This window comes from Platalea leucorodia (assembly GCF_965183815.1).
Source record: "Platalea leucorodia genome assembly, chromosome: 2".
NCBI classification, from domain to species: domain Eukaryota; kingdom Metazoa; phylum Chordata; class Aves; order Pelecaniformes; family Threskiornithidae; genus Platalea; species Platalea leucorodia.
Window position 1 is genome coordinate 373,408 of NC_138824.1, and position 17,417 is coordinate 390,824.

The following is a 17,417-nucleotide window of genomic DNA, read 5'->3' on the forward strand; positions in this document are numbered from 1 at the left end:
TGAAAATCCAGCCTAGCTCTCGCCTTTCCCCGTGGTGTTTGCCAGTGTTTGGGTCTCTGAAATCCCTGTGGGAAGGGGAAGAGGCACAAAAAGCACTTTGCAGTGTTTGCAAATGGGTGAACATGTTTATACAGCTGGAAATACAGGGAGTAACATGTCCAGCAGAAGTTTCAGGGGTTGCCACAACCTTCAGAGGTGGTAGTTGAATATCAGCCACATCCAAGACACTTATCAGTCTTGGCACTGGTACAGTTTTTATTCCTGTCTTAATCGTTTGTACAAGGAACGCTCAGAAACGAACTGGTCACTGATCTGAGCAGAGCAAGACGTTGTATTATTTCATCTCCCTGAAGAAACACACAGCCCTAACAAAGACATATGGCTTTCCAGGTGCACACAGGTATAGAGCCCGCTGACAGTGACAAGGCAAGTAATTATGACTTCTACAAGCCTTTTTGTGACAGTGGATAAAGCAGAGATAGAAAAGGACCTGGCCTGTTTTGCAGCGCAAAAAGAGGGACAGAGAAGATGTTTTTCTTACAGACACAGTTTGTACGGTTGATAGGAAAGAAGGAATAAATTCCTTTGTACAGCAAAACACAGCGAGTCAAGCCCTCAGCCTTCAGAAACAGCTCAGGTCGGAAGGCAGTTGCAAATAGGACGTTGTATGCACCGATTTCTGCACATTTGTAGGTGGTCATGGGCTAACACCAGGCTCACCAGGCTTTATTTATCCCTTCTCTTTCTTGCAGAGAACAGAGTCAGGCTGACACTGAGCGCTGAAGCACCATGTATGAGCTCAACGAAAGCAGCTTCGATCCTATTACCTTTGTCCTGACGGGCATCCCAGGCATGGAGGAGTCCCACATCTGGATCTCTGTCCCCTTCTGTCTGATGTACATCATTGCAGTGTTTTGCAACTCTGTCCTCCTCTTTGTCATCGTCATGGAAAGGAGCCTCCACGAGCCCATGTACCTCTTCCTTGGTATGCTGGCTGTTTCTGACCTCATGCTTTCGACCACGACGGTCCCCAAAATGCTGGCAATCTTCTGGTTCAGTGCCAGGGAAATTTCCTTCGATGCCTGCATTACACAGATGTTCTTCACCCATTTCAGCTTCATCGTGGAATCATCTGTTCTGCTGGCGATGGCGTTCGATCGGTACGTGGCTGTCTGCGACCCGCTGCGGTACTCTTCAACCCTAACCCCCTCGGTGATCGGGAAAATCGCTGTGACTGCCGTTGTCCGGGGGTTCTGCATCATGTTCCCACCCATCTTCCTCCTGAAGCGGCTGCCGTACTGTGGACACAACGTCATGCCCCACACCTACTGTGAGCACATGGGCATCGCCCGCCTGGCCTGCGCCGACATAAAAGCCAACGTCTGGTACGGGCTGACAACGGCTCTTCTCTCCTCCGGCCTGGACGTTGTGCTCATCGCTGTCTCTTACGCTCTGATCCTCAGGACGGTCTTTCGGCTCCCGTCCCCGGAGGCTCGTCTCAAAACCCTGAGCACCTGCGGCTCCCACCTCTGCGTGATCCTCATGTTCTACATGCCCGCCTTTTTCTCCTTCCTCACGCATCGGTTTGGCCACCACATCCCAAGTCACGTTCACATCCTCCTGGCCAACCTCTACGTCGTGGTCCCGCCAATGCTCAACCCCATCGTGTACGGGGTGAGGACGAGGCAGATCCGGGAGCGCGTTGTCCGCCTCTTCTGCCCCGCGGGGGAGTGCCCCTGCCCCGGCGGGGGGAGCAGGTGCTGAGTGCTGCGGGAGGGAAGGGAGACGTGGGACAGGATCTGGAAAGCAGCAGCAAGCACTGCAGCACTTCTCGCCCTGGGGGAACAGGTTGGCCCAAGAGGTTCAAGAGAAGCTGAGGGTGGTGGGATTTCTGGAAACATGGAATTGGGTCATCAGCCCCTTCATTGCTACCGGTTTCTCCTAGAGATACTTCCCCTGAATGGTCTGTCTAGCAGAGACTGGGCAGAGTTCAGCTGAGGAGCATCAGGACTCTTACATCTGCTGATTTACCATCATCTACTACTGCTGATTTTGTTGGCTGTCCTACAGCTTCGTTTCTGTTTGTTCCTTCACCTGTTATCTCAGTGCCTAGACTGTGAACACCTTTTCAGTCATCAGTCCGGAGCCTGGTACATGAACCACAGCTGGATGGCCAAAGTGCTGTTTACCATGGCACAGATGATGGTCTGTCCTCCTGTCTTCACGGGTATAGCTTGCATTGCTGAGGCACCCTGGCACCTCTTGCTGCTGAAGGTGTTTACGTGCTGACGAGCCCTGTGAGGTCGGGAAAGGCTTTATTGTCCCGTGTTTAAGGGAAACATGTCCCTTAAACCATGATGGCCAAAACTGAATCCAAGCCTCTAGACTGGAGTGCAAAGGGACGATGGTCTCCGACGTCCTACGCATCCCACAGGGACGTTTTCTGTCTTTGCAAGAGCACTGCACTGCTGAGCAGGGCTCAGTGTGAAGTCCATTGCACCTCAAGATCCTCTTCTGCCCATACGGCTGGCTGATTACCCACCACTTTGTTGCTGTACATTTGATTTATCCTTCAACACCAGAATAGCTTTGTTGAACTTTTTCTTGTTCCTCTCATTGGTGTATGCACCAGTTGCATCAATAATATCTTATTCTACCTGAAGTCAGTGGCAATCTGCCACAGACAATTGTGAAAAGCAGTGCAAACATGAGGAGTGAGCACTAGATATTGCTGGAGGAGCAGCAAGGACAGTTCTGTGCATCTGTAGAGTTTAACTTCATCATCAATCTGACCAGCAAGAAGATCCCTTTTCCTTATCTCTCCCTTCCTCAGCAAAGACAGAAATGCAGGCTGTCAGAGTAAACCCATCTGCTGCCTCTGCTTCGGTGAACCTCATGAGCCAGAAGGTCAGAAAGAGGGGAGACTCTCATCTCAGCGTGGTGAGCACCAGCACTGCTAGAGTGTCCCAGGTGCAGGTGAAGGACTACAGCAGGAATGGGCTGTTCCCACATGGCTGGAGCTTCTCAGTCCCATGGAAAAGTCACAGCCACGCTCCCATCTGCCTAGCTCTCATCACCAAAGCACAAAGGTCCTTTTGTCCAGAGCCTTGCATAGCATTGACTTGGTGGGCAGCGCACGCTCAGATGGGACCGGTCTGTCTTCTCGTCCTGACAGCAGAGTCCTGGTGGCCATTCTGGCTCAGCCGTTAAATGCCAAGGCTTCTGTCACCCGTTGCAAAAATTGCAGTGTGAGTTGCTGTTGACTCTGAGTAGGCGATGCTCTTGGTGCTTGCTCAGGGGCCCAGAGAGCAGAGACGGCTGCAGCAGGTCTCAGGACGTCCTCCGGGGAGGTCGGGCAGCGCGGTCCCAGGAGCAGCCGAGCCTGCGCCCTGCGCTGCCCCGGCTTGGCCAACACGTAGCATTGAAGAGGACCCACTGCTGCCCTTCCACGAGCTCCTCTGGCTCTGGTGGCTCCCAGGGGTTGTTAAGCACTAAACCATGAGTATCCTTCAAGGCTGTGGCAGCGGTTTCCTTTTCGCCGTGGGAAGGAACTCTGGGATGAGGAAGAGGAGGGAATGCACCTGAGCCTTCATGCTTTCCTTCATGTTCTGCTGGGTGGGATGCTGAGACAAATGCTTGCTTCTCCTCTCTGCATCATACCTCCTGTCGGCTGCACTTCTCCTTACACACCACTCCGAGGCATGGGTGTCTGGGCACTTTTTGGTCCCCTCCTGAGCTCGGGGGCTTCCTCGGGTCTGGCCAGTGCAACTCTTCCTCATCCAGGCAACAACCAGAGTCTTTTGATTGCAGCAATTAGGGAGCCCTTTCTGAAGGCTCACGCTCTGCAGTCCAGCTCTCACAGCAATGTCAGGAGCCAGGATGCTCTGACCCTGTGTCAGCTGTGAGACCTGACGAAAGGTCCGGCGTGTTCATGCCGATAGTCACAAGATGGAGCAGATCATCCAGCCATTTCTGCAGAGCATCCTTTTTTCCCTGACCAAGGGGCAGAGGGCACTTGCCAAGCCCACAGCCTGACGGTGCTACAAAGCCATTTCAGACCTGCCCGTGGTGGGGAAGCCATCTCGAAGGCAGCCACTGCCACACGCCTGGACCTCAGAGGTGCCTCCTTTGGAGGGGCCGGTGACCCTGGAGATGCTGGGGAATGGCTCTCCCTAGCTCTGGGCTCCACAAAATGTCGTGCCCTGCATCAGGGCTGGGAGCCAGCAGGTCACTGAGGGCTCCAGTTGGGGCTGATCAAACCCAACGTCCCTGATTGAGAGCAGGAGCAATGAGCGCGCTCTGGGACCAGGCTTGTTCGCGGCTGCATGACGCAGGAGATGGCACCGGTACAGCAGCCAGAACCCTGCTCTGCTCCAGTCATCCCAGTAACGCTGCTACAACTTCAAAAGAAAAGGGAAAGAGATTCACGATTTCAGATCAAAAAACCCCCAAAAGTTCTTAACTCTTTCACCGCATTTCTTTTTTTCTTTGTTTTTTTTTTTCCGATTTCATCAAAGGTGGCAACCCTGTGACAGGCACAGGGGAAATGAAAGTCTGTTCGTTAAAAGCTGTTTGCTTAACAGTGAAGATAACAGAGCTGCTTACAAAAGCTGCTCGTATCATTGGATTTTTTTAATGTCCTCAAAACATTTGTGTTTGTGTTGGCTTTCTTAGCAAAAGAAAGAGTATTTACATAGAGCAGTCCGCGTGATTTCTGATAGGAGATGGAGCTGTGAGAAAGAAAATGTGTCAGGAGAGCAAGTCGTTATAGGCAGCACATGAATACATTTAGACTGAAATAGATGCTTTAAGATCCTTAGGGCATGGAGGACCCGGAGTGGCTGCACAGCAGCTGTCAGAGGGGTTACAGCAGATTTGGAGGTCGGGGTGAGACGCGAGACAGCTCATGACTGCAAGAGACTTGTTTGCCGATTCAGAAGGTCTCCTCCAGCCCTGCCTTCCTACCTGAAGACAAGAACTTGTTGACAAAGCAGCCCTCTGCTGAAGAGTTTTCTCCTGAAAGCCTTTTGGCCAGCTCTAATAACAATTGAGCTGCCATCTAAATTCGTCAATATTAAAGAACGATATTGCTCACCGGTGTCTCTGTTACACGCTTTAACTCACGCAGTTATTTCTGCCACCTTCTTCACTGCTTCCTCTCTTTGGCCTCTCCTCAGCGATGAACTTAGGCACACGCTAACGCTGAGCACAACAGCAGTGCAGCTAAAACGAGCGTGCGTGTTCAGAGGTGGCACGAGTCTGAGCATGGTCCGGAGAAGGGACCCTTTTATAAATGCCCGGGAGTCTTCCGCCATCATCATCTTCATCGTGGAGCTAGTGGGAGGTAGGATCTCCCTCGGCAGGTGCTGCACAAATCCAAAATGAAAGACCTGCCTCCAAATTGCTTCCAAACCAAGTATAAATAATGGAAAATGGGTAGGGAATGGCAATAACAGGACAGTGCTGGCCTGCATGCCACGTTGCTGCACTTGCCCACTGGCGCTTTGCTTGGGGTGATGTTGCTCCAGCGAGTGGTCCTCAGCACCCAGGGGATCCTCTCTCGATGCATTCCTGCAGGCACCCACATTTTCACCTGCATTTTAGCAGCCAGCTTGGTTGGGATGGGCTGTGTGTCGTTGTACCAGACGAGTGCATTTCATGGATGCTTCTGCTTTTCTGGGTTTCCGAGAACAGTTTTATACAACCGAGGCGGCAGTTTTAAACTCACAGCCCTTGCGCTGCTCTGCTCCTTGGATGGATGTGGCGGCCGGGTCAGGGAGCAAACTGCACAGGCAAATGTCCCTGAGTCAATGAATCACTAGCTTAGCAATTAATGTCCAGAGGGGCATGCATAATGGGATATTAGCCAGATGATCAGGAAGATTTATATTTCTAACGTGGTTAAAATGTTAGCTTAATAACTCACACGAGAAGTGAAACCAGAACTTCTGCACTTTGTATTTAATTTCCCACTCTTGAGAGACCTATTTTTTTTTTAGCTCAGTTGATGTGGTAGGCTATTTGTAAGCATGTTTGGATTGCAAGGACCCTTTCCTGGGGAGGAAGAAGGGATTTTAACTGAAGTTTTTTCACGGCATCCATGTAGTGCACGCAACAAGTGAATGAAATCTCAAAAACTTCGGGACATAAGTGGACGTCAATGGAGTCACTGTAAGAAACACTCCTCTGTCCCCAGTGAATGCGTGGGCAGGCTTTTCATGCTTACGTGCACTGAGAAGGAGTCAAGCCTGCGCCTGAAGTGGAGATCATGCTTCAGGTTTGCGCTGATTCAAGCTCTAAGCATATGCTTTAAAGGAAAATGCTCTTCAGCTGTATTTGAATGCTTCGCTGAATAGACAGAGACAAGCATGGCTTTCATCATGAACAAAGCCCTGAGTGTTTCGAGTTAAAAAGTACCACATTTCCATTCATTTCTATTGCTGTTTACAAACAATGGTGCTTTATTAATTGTTCTTCGTCTGCAGAGCTCTGTGGGTAATAAAATAGAGTAGCAAAGCTTAATGATTTTACTTCATCTCACCTCCATCGTCACAATGTCTTAGCAAATGTTAGTTAATTAATAAAAATCTCCACTACACAGACAGGCAGATAATAAATAGCACATCCTGTCCTGCCTAAAATGAGATGGTAACTCAGCAGCCTGGATGGAGTTATTGGTTGACTGGTTTGCTCTCAGGTGTTGGAGGTCCCTGCTGGTCCCCAAAGGTCCCTGGCAGCTGCCCCAAAGGGTCGTGGCAGTCGGGAAGCTGCTGACTGCAGTTCCCCTGACCCCGCTACACAGTCTGCTCAGGGTCTCTGCAGGTTTCTAGTGGAGGAGCAGTAGTCTAATAAATCCATTGCTCTCTTCTAAAGTCAGAAATGAGGACAAAATCAGCTAAAAGGTTTATAGCAGGAATATCTGCTGATCTCTGTCTCAGAGCTTCCAAATTCCTCTCCATCGTGGTTCAAAAAAGCCAAAACAGGTCCTGGTCCCAAAGCACTTTCAGTCTAGGGCAAGGATGACGATAAAACACCAGATCGACAGGTCCCTGCTTGCCTCAGGCTGGCTCATGCATAGCCCTGGGAACCCCTTCGGGATCCAGGACCAGGCAATGAATCTTGCAGAAGTTACTGTGGTCAGGGTAGTGATGAGTGCCGGGGTGGTGAGGATTCACCAGGGTTGCTTCAGGAACAACCTGAAGGTCTGCAGGGCTTGTGCAGTCCCCATCCAATTAGCACAGCTGTAGGAAATACCCAGAGAAAATGAACGGGTGGTGTCCCTGATGCTCTTCACCACCTGTGTCGGGGTATGAGCACCACCATCCATGCCCCAGGGCACTCTCCAGGTGCAGTATAAACCCCCCAGGCTCAGGCTGTGTCTGAGATGGGTCCCATTGCTGGCACAGGAGGTGGGTGAGTTGGCTGGGTCATGGCACTGTTGTTTCCACTGGGTTTGGTGAGGTAGAGATGGATTAGAGAGACGGGGAGATGGTAGGGGTCCATGCAGGATTTATTGTGTGATACCACTGCCAGAGATATGTAAACATTTCCTGGCAGCAATTCTGGCTGCATTATCCCAAACTCCCTGCGTGAGCATGGCAGGGAGGGCACTGAATAATGTGTCTTTCAAGGCGATGGAAGTAGCATGCTCCTCCTGCTCAGTTCTTCCAGACATAGTGGATATAAAGGGATTTTACTTGGAGTGAGAATGGACTTGTGTTCTTCTAATACTTAAAGTGCACTGGGTGGGAGCTAGGACAGAAGTTTGCCTGTAAATTTTCCGTATTCCCTAAAACAGTAGTCCCCAGTGCCAGGGAGTTCAGAGGGTTTCATTATTTATTTTGCACTGGCTCAATAGCACCTGGCGATCCAGCAGCAGCTCAGAGCCCTGGTTCAGGCTCCATGGATATAAAGCATAAGGGGGCAGCTCCTGACACACAGCTGGTTACTGCTCATGGCGCTGTAAATCCCCCTTTAGACCCTGGACATTTTGATAATGCCCTGCTGATGGTGACTCCTAATTTTGTGTCTTTGCATATCTGACAAGAGAATTTCTCCAGATGCCTGGATGATCGGACACTGCTGTCTGCGGCTCTTATGAAGCAGAGCTTTTGGGGTGAAAGGGGCTCTCCCATGCCTTTCAATCGCGTTGCTCTTGGTGGAGTTAGCTTACACACAGAGACAGACGTTTTGTATGGGTTGATACGGGCAGGCAAAGTCCCAAGAAGGACAGGACTGAACCAAGCTCCTTGTGTCCTGATTTCATAGGTAGCTCTCAAACAGCTCTGGGTCACTAAAGCTGCGTGTCCCAGAGCAGGGTGAGCAATGCACATGCCTCGTCTGTGGCAGTCATGGGAAAGCAGACAATTTCCCTTAATATATTTCCAACCCTGGAGATTTCTCAATTGCAGCATAAGGGGTGGTCACATCCAAGTATGTCAACCAGAGAAGCATTTATGCAATCACTGTTTCAAGAGTGAATCTCTTGTGTATTTTGCTCTAGTTCCCCGCAGCTGCAGGCAGTTGCAGGCAGAAGACTCTCCTTATTTCCAAGACTCAAGCAGCAGAAATGGCAGTACCTAGCTGAGATGAAGGGACCTGCATAATGGAGAGGAACCCTGATGGAGCAAATTGACCAGTATTTAACACTTCCAGATAAAATGTAGTTCAGAAGTTTAAGTGTCTGTGCCATGAGCAATGCTAATCATGAGTTCAGCTCCCCTTTGTATCCTGGGTATAGTTCAGCTGCTCTTAGAGCCTTTCTTTCCACCATTATAGAGCTCCTGCAAGCAAGAAATGACATGAAGTGTTGCATTGAGCCATGTCAGCACCCAGCCTGTCGGGATCCCACCCCACATTCTTCATCTTGGTGGAGATACCTGGGATGGAGAAGTCTCACACCTGAATCTCCATCCCAGTCTGCATGATGTACTCTGCTGCCCTTCTCGGGAACTCTGTCCTGCTGGTCACCATCGCGAAGGAGCGCAGCCTCCATGAGCCCATGCACATCTTCCTGTGCATGCTGGCAGTGTGCGACCTGCTGTTGTCCACTGCCACCATGCACAAAACCCTCAGCATCCTCTGGTCTCTGTCCACTCAAATCTCTCTCAGTGGCTGCTTGGCGCAGTTGTTCTCCATCTATTTGATTTTTGTGGCGGAGCTGGCCATTTTACTGGCAATGGCCTTTGACTGGTACATCGCCATGTGCAACCACCTGTGATACATGGCCATCCTGACGTGGTCCGTCTTGGGGAAAGCTGGTGTGGTGGCTTTAATCAGGAGTTTCTACATCATGTTCCCTGCCATCTTCCTCCTCAAGTGGCTGCCCTACTGCAGGCACAACATCATGCCTCACGCCTACTGTGAGCACATCAGCATGGCCTGCCTGGCCTGTGCCGGCATCTTTGTCAGCATCTGGTACAGGGTAGCTGCTGGCTTCCTTTCAGCCGGCTTGGACACCATCTCCATCACCATCTCCTATGTGCTGATCTTCAGGTGCCTCTGGGGGCTGCCGTCCCTGTGCGCCTCCCCCACAGCTCTGCACACCTGTGGCTCCCACCTCTGCATCATTGCCATGTTTTACATGCTGTCCGCCTTCTCCTTGCTAGTGCACTGGTTTGGACAGCACGTTCCTTGGTGAAATTGGTGAATTCCTTGGTTCTGGTGAAATACTGGCCCAGGTTGCCCAGAGAGGTGGTAGATGCCCCATCCTTGGAAGCGTTCAAGGCCAGGCTGTATGGGGCTCTGAGCAACCTGATCTGGTTGAAGATGTCCCTGCCCATTGCAGGGGGGTTGGACTAGATGACATTTAAAGGTCCCTTCCATCCCAAAGCATTCTATGATTCTATGTCGTCATCTCCTTGGCCAATCTCTACATCGTGGTGCCACCCATGCTCAACCCCATTGTCTACAGGGTAAGAACAAGCCAGATCCTGGAGCACGTGGCTCACCTGCTCAGGCCAGGGGGCTTGGGCAGCAGGGCATAGCTGGGCAGGCAGGAACAGGCAACCAGGCTGGCCTACCGGCAAGAGGGGTGAAACAAAGCTTTGAAAAGAGGGAAATGAATGAAAGACAGTGGGGACCTGGCAAACATGGACCAGATGGGTTCATCTTCAACGTAAGTGTGTTCAATGGATATCAACATCCAACCCATAGCTCTGTTGCAGAGAGGCTGGACAGGTTCCCAGATGTACTGATGGGAAGCAACTCACTGGGACAGCAGGAGCCAGACACCGGGGACTACCACTGTTCCCATGTTCCCCTGCATTGTCCTAAACCCACTGCTGTTGGCTATTTGTACAGCCAAGGCCTTTGCAAGCAAAATACAGTTTCTGACTTGTTAAGGTGCTATTGAGGATCTTATGAAACAGAAAACATGAAAGAAGTACATATAATATATGTGCCTGTTATGTCAGTATAGAAAGATCTCTGCTCGAGCTGCGTATCGTCTCTGTGGGATGGGAACAGACATGGCTGGGGCAGTGATGCTCCCTGAAGGCACTCAGGTCTGGGAGCACCCGTTGGGGTCTCCTCTCTCCTGGTGCCCTCTCAGAAGGCTGCAAGGACACAGAGATGGCGGGAGCACTGCTCCTCTGCCCTGCTCGGCTCTTTACACCAGAGCCGTCTGTCCCCTGGGCAGCCTGACAGCAGGGAGATGGCTTGTCAGGCCCCCAGAGATCAGGTCCCAGTGTTCCTCCCTGGCTATGAGCTGTGGTAAGGTTGCAGGCTTTGCTGCCAACAGCGTGTGTTTGCTTCACTGTTGCTCCTCACACGTGCACTCAGGTGTGCTGTGGGCAAGGATGGGAAGATCTGATGTCTTCTGGCTGAGCTGGGCACTTTGGGGTGAAGGGGAAGTCAGGGGTAGCAGGAGACATCCAGGTCCTGTCTTAGCACCTCTGTCTCTGGACTCCCAGGGGATGCGCAGAGCCAGCCTGGCTTCCAAACATGAAGAAACCCCTGCTAGCTAATGTCGGATGCAACTGAAGTACAACATGTTTGCACAGAGAAGAGGTCCTGATCCCACACTGGATGTAATTGAACCAAGTCCAAGGGGCCTCCAGCTCCCCAAAGCTCCTCTCCTACCATTTCCAGAGGTCTGTCTTGGGGCAGCCAACTAGGAAGGAAAATGGCAGCAAAACTGGGAGCAAATCTTGATATAACATCAGCTGTGGCAATAAAAATGTGACTTTACCTGTTATCAGTAATCCTCTGTCGAGTATGTTTTGCAAATATTTGTGCTCTCACTAGTAACACTGATAAGCCAGTTATTAGCATATTTTCTGTAGTAGGGCCATATCTACTGAAAAAGGGAGGTGTGACCAGCCCGTCGCCTAAGGATGAGGAAGATGGCATGTGTTACTAGAGAAATACAGTCATGGACAGGGACATAACACGTATGTTGGTGAAAGCCGAGATAGCATTGAAGCCTGTGTAGTGGTGCTAACAAATACAAGAACCATCCTTTTTCTCTCTCTGCCTCTTGGTTTGAATTTCTATGCCTCTTCTCTATCCCCTTCTGTGCCCAGAACGGGCTAGCGCTAGACTTGGCTGCCGGCTCTGGCTCAGAGAAGTCCCTAACATGGCCCCTGGAAGCTAGGAGGTATGTCCGCCTGGATGTGTCTGCTGCTGGCCTGCTGCATTTGGACCTCGGGTGTGACAAAGCAGCCAGCCAGCCCGGTGGTACCTGGTGGCCGGAGCAGGGTTATAACGCTGGGGTGATTCACAGCGTGGGCTGGTCTTGGAGGCTTTGGGAGGTTTTGGGACTGAGCTGCTGGCCCGTGCAGATGGACCATGGGTCTGCGTTCCCCCATTCCCGATGTCACACCCCAATGAATGGGCAGTTTTAGTAGGGGGTGCCTCCTCTCAGCCCTGTTTTCAAGGAAAAGGGACCTTTTTTAGGTCTGTGAAGAGAGGGGAGGGCAGAGGTGTCTCTCCAGAGCCTGACCGTGCCTGCAGTGTGGGGATGGAGACTGTCCTTGTCCTCAGGACTTCTCGTCTGCCTCAACACAGTCACCTGAGGCAGTATTTCTGGTGCATCCCTGCTGACTAAATGCTGCTGAATTTTACAGACACCTCCAGCAACCGCAAAGTCTCCAGTGCACCTGAAACTTCTTTATATTGTGGTGCAGATTGCAATTCAGATTTTGCCTGTGAATATTTCCATTCACATTTTTAACTGCAGATTCATCCCATCCATAGCCTTTGGGAACTGGACTCAGGCAAGTGGAAATCAGCAAATCTGGATAATGTGTGCCTGAGGGGTCCAGAAGAGCTGGTGGAGGAGCCGTCATGCCCACAAGTCTTCCTCAAGTATCCTCAGGCTTAGCAAAACTAGTGGGGAAAAAAAAGAAAAAAGAAAAAAAAAAAAGAAACCCTTTCTGACATGTGCTAATATTAAAAAGGAGCAATGGGATTATTGGAGAAATTTGATACTGCTTAGTTAGACATTAGCTCCAACTAAAATAATGGAAAAGTGAATATGAGACTTGATCAATAAAGTGTAAAAAGGGCAAGAATGTAATTAGTGGCAATCAGTACTTATTTTTTGGTGTTTACCTTCCGTAGAATCATGTCATTTCATTTTCTGATGACTTCCACATTTGGGTAATAAAGTTACCTGAAGGCTGCATACAATGGTGAGTATTTTTTTATTTTCACAACATTGTGATATATACCTCATTATAACAAACAAATAAATAATAAGTAAAGCAGATGTTAATGGAGTTTGGCTAACTACAAAGTCTCGTTTCAGTGATAGCTCCCCACTGAGAGCTAGTTTTCCATGTATTTCTGGGGACGTTCAGCAGGGATTGATTGGATGCTGGGTCTGATGTTATATATGATTGTTATCAGTTGTGTAGAAGCAAGTATGAAATCATTGCTAATAAGGTTTTTAGATGATGCAAAGACAGCTAATTTAATAGAGGTGAATGCAAAGTCATACTCGTACGGAGGAGGGGTACAGGCTGTACCCGAGAAGGGGGCTACAGTCCCAGCGGAGGTGGCTCCGGAGGAGCTCAGGCATCCGAGGGAAGGAGCATTCTGGTGGGGGCACTTTGGGTGATGCTCGGCCAACGGGCCAGTGTGAGGGTCCCAGTGTGTTCCCGTAGCTGTGCGGGGGCAATGGTGGGTAATGCAGGTCCATGATTCCCTCGGCTTGTTCTCAAATACTTCATCCAGGTCCACATTTTTGAAAATGTACGGCGAGCTGGGAAGGTCCCTCAGTGCATGCTGCACTGCTCTCGGTGGGATGGGCAGGGACCAGGGGAGGCTGGAGTCGTGCTGGCTTCCAGGAGAAGTCCTGCTCCTTCCCCCACCACATGCCAGTGCTGCCCAGTCCCCGTGAAACACCTCTCCCACCGCTGCAATAATGAGGGGGATAAGATGAGGGGGAGAAAATCAGGAGCAACCAGCACTTTGATCCAACTTTGCTCAGCCACAATAATGGCCAAATTGGTTCACAGTCCCCTTTCAATGAAAACGAAAGCAAAGCATCTTACAGATGCTTTATGGTGTTATGAGAGGGGTGAAGCTGGGTGATCGCATCAGTCCTTTGTGGTGTTAAAGGCCATGAAAAATAAGCCTTTGGTCCTAGGAACTGCTGGAGGTCAAGACAAGGTGCTCTGAGTGTCTGCTGAGCAGATGGGAGGCCATCTCGTGACTTCAGGTGAGATGGGGGGGTGCTAGCTTGAAACTAAGCAGCACAGTCTTCCCCCAGTGATGGGATATGAAAGGGTGAATTTCCTTTACCTATTTTAGCATTTCTGTCATAAAATATGCTTCTCCTTGTCTGATGAGTCAAGAAGAGCAAAAGCCTGTGTTTTGAGTCATGGACATCTTTGGATCATGAGCACCACCTGGAGAATTTCCTCTACGTAAGTGCAATAGCAGAGTCTAAAACATCTGCCCAGTATCACAGCTCTCACTGAACAATGTAAGAGGGTGAAAATAATCAGCTGAAATGGGAAAAAAGTGTTAATTTTCTGTTTCTTCACATCAAGACTTACATTTTGAGATGGGGTGGGGATGGATGGAAGCAAAGTGAGCTGTCTCCTGGGTGTGGGTCCCCTGGGGCTCACAGAGAGGCTCTATAAATACCCCCATTCCTTGCTGCAAGAGCAGATTCCCCGGCACCTGCACGTCCCTGCCTGAGGGCTGCGGACAGAAAACCCTTGTTCGTGGCTGGGGCAGGAAACTGGTGAGTTGCTTGTGCTGAGTGAGCAAGTTCCTGGGGTTTTACGAAGGTGCTATATCTGCGGAAGGGTTGAAATTAAAATTACGCCTGATGTGGGAGGCAGGAAGCCTGTGTCACTGCCAAAGGCTCAGCCATGTGCTGCCTGACTTTGTGTCAGAAAGCTGCTGCCTGATTAAACAGCATTTGAGCCTGTCCTGGCTTTCCTGCCTGCAGAGCGACTCAGCTCCCTGGAGCAGGTGCTGGTGCTCAGCCAGACCTTTGCACTCACCCAGTGCCTGTTAGGCGAGAGCTGGGTTATGCCAGGATCAGATGGGTACAGGAGAACAGGGAAACGGCCTCTCCAGGTTCAGACTGAGAGGAGGATGCTCTGGTACCACCCTGAGTGCGTCCACCTCCTGTCTGTTTGCAGGGAAGGCTGGTCTGTGGTTGCATAGGGGTGACTAATTTACAGCCCCAGTGCATGAAATGGAACAGGTTGCCCAGAGAGCTTGTGCAGTCTCCATCCTTGCAGGTTTTTGAGCCTCAACTCGATAAAGCCCTTAGCTGACCCTGCTTTGTGCAGGAGGTTGGACCAGAGACCTCCCAAGGTCCTGTCCAGCCTGGATTGCTTCACAGTTCTGTGACTGTGAGTGGTTGTTATGGATTAGATCTTCTGGCAGCATCAGTGAGCTTGTGAGCACAAGTACTCAAGACCTGTAACATTAAAGTTTGTTTCGTCCTTTCTTTTTAGTCACTGGAAGCCTTGTAGAAAGTGCAAGGAATAGGCTGTCATATTAGCTGGCGATTGCACTGCCTTTGCTCCCATCGCGTGTGTCCTGATGGGCATCTCTGGCACAGGGGACTCTCACCTCTGGATCTCCACGCCTTTACGCTCATGTACGTGGTTGTTGTCTTTGGGAATTTCACACTGTCCTTCATCAACTACACATAGAAAAGCCTCCATGAACCCAGGTATCTCCTTCTGCCTTTGCTGGCAGTTGCTGACTTGCTGCTATTCACTACCACCGTGCCCAAGACACCGGCCATCTTCTGGTTTAGGGCTGGGGAGATTTCTTTGGAAGCCTGCATTACCAAGGTATTCTTCATCCTTGTTGTCTCCTGTGCTGAATCGGCACTGCTACTGGCTACGGCATTTGGTCAGTAAGTACATTGCCACCTGCAAGCCCCTCAAATATGTGACCCTCCTGATAAAGAGGATGACAGGGACAATCGGGTTGGCTGCTCTAGCAAGAAGCTTATCCATCGTTTTCCCTGTTGTTGTTCTTGTGAAGCGCTTGACTTTCTGCTGAAACAAACTCCTCCCTCACACCTACTGCAAGCGCATCAGCATAGCCAGGCTATCGGCAGAGCCAGGCTGGCCTGTGCGGACACCACCATGAACGTCTGTTGCGGTGTCATGATTGCTGGTTTTGTAGTAGGCGTGGGTGCCCCGCTCATTGCTGTATCTTTCTTACCCACTGATCCTCCAGACTGTCTTCCAGTTCCCATCCAAAGACACCTGGCTCAAGGCTCTGAGCACCTGCAGCTCTCATCTCTTGGTCATATTACTGTGCTTCACGCTAGCTTTTTACTCCTTTTTGCACACCCTTTTGGGCACTGTATTCCCAGATCTGCTCTTATCGTCGTGGCCAATCTCTGTGTGCTTTTTTCCCCCATGTTAAACCCCATCCTTTATGGAGTGACAAACAAGCAAATTCAGAGGAGTGCAGTCCAGGTGCTTTACCAGTGCTGCAGCCGTGGCTGAGCAGGCGCCCTGCTGAGCCCAGCCGGCAGGAAAACACTTCTCGAGACTTTGATACCAAAGTTATGTTTTCCTTTTGAATACATTGAGACATGTTATTCTAGAAGTGACAGCTTCTGCTTGCCTTGGGGGCTGGACTGCGGTGAGACACTGCAGCGGGAAGGACCACAAGCAGGAGTCATTGCCCAGTGTCCAGTTGGTCGTGTGAGCTGGACACCCAACGGCCATGGCCAAAGGCCAGAGTCTGTGCACTGGGCTGGACTGGGGGCTGTCAGCCTGCCACTGGCTTGCTGGTCAAATGCTCCCTTGCTCCGCTTCCTCAGAGCTTGTATGAGACCCCGATACTCTGCCCTAGCTTGTGCAGGCCTCCGGGTCTGCAGCAGAGCTGTGCAGGGTCAGTCATGCAGAGGTGCAGGGAAGAGCAGCAGGCAACAGCATCTACACTGCAGCAGCGAGACCTGCACCACGGGGAGCCTCATCTGTGAGCGGCATCAGCCTGCAAGCACAGCCCTCGGGTTTGCCACTTGGGACCAAGCACCTCCTGCTTAAAACCTTGAAAGCTTCAGCTCTCCAGCAGGTAGGCTGGCAGGAGGGGTTGCAGGCAGGGATATTTTTAATTCCTCTCTAGGCAGGGTAGGCTTCCCGCACAGACAGCAGGAACAGCTTTCATCTGGAAGGACAAACACAGACGAGCTACACGCAGAGACCCTTGGCCCCCCACACTCAGCCCAGAAGTCCTGAGTCAAGTGTCTCCTCCTCCTTCATCGCGCGTGTGCTGCCGTAGCTGTGGGCGCCTTGCCCGCGCCTGGTGGGCTGCAGATGCCCAGCGGCCAGCTCGGAAGAGCCACCCACACTGGAAAAGCCCGTGGTCGGTGATTTCCACCTCGGCACCATCCTGCTCCATGTGTGGGGCCTTGACCTGCCCTGTGGAGATGCTTTGCTCTCCTCGCAGCTGACCTGGACGGCACCTCTCAGACGTGCCCTCCTCGGGGGACCAGTGGGTGCCCCCCTCAGCTGTGCCGACCAGCCCCAGAGGCCAGACAGGTTTTTCTTACACGATGTATAAAGCAGGTGAGGAAAACTCTGCCTTCTGTGGGCTGTTACAGCATCTTCCCACCCAGACGTCTGTGCTGATGCTCAGAAGAGGGACAAAACGCAGCCTTGTGGTGCAGTCGCTATTTGCAGTGCATGGGCATGGCGTCCCCCTCCCGAAGGTTTCCCCTCCGAGCAGGTGAGGGCTCCGGGGCTGGCAGGGAGAGGCAGGGGCAGATGCATTTGGCTTTTGCCGATGGCCTAAATCCAGTCTGCTCCAGAGCTGCAGTGTGGCACAGCACTGCAAGCTGAAGTGGTTTGCAAACGTCAAAGTTTTGATAGTTTGCAAACAAGTTTTGATGTTTGCATTTGTGTGGTGGCTTCCTACCTGTGTGTCCACAGGTTAGTTACGGTGTGTGCTGTGCTTAATGCGAGTTAATGTGGAAGGAG

At 51.0% G+C, this 17,417-nt stretch overlaps 1 protein-coding gene across 1 annotated transcript; it reads left to right on the forward strand.

The window, feature by feature from the left end:
* Positions 1-789: 789 nt before the first annotated feature.
* On the forward strand, positions 790-1,764 carry LOC309586939 (olfactory receptor 52B2-like; the record flags this gene model as incomplete). Its single annotated transcript, XM_082304671.1, has 1 exon — positions 790-1,764. The coding sequence occupies one exon, from the start codon at positions 790-792 to the stop codon at positions 1,762-1,764; it is 975 nt and encodes a 324-aa protein (XP_082160797.1).
* Between the last annotated feature and the right edge of the window lie 15,653 nt (positions 1,765-17,417).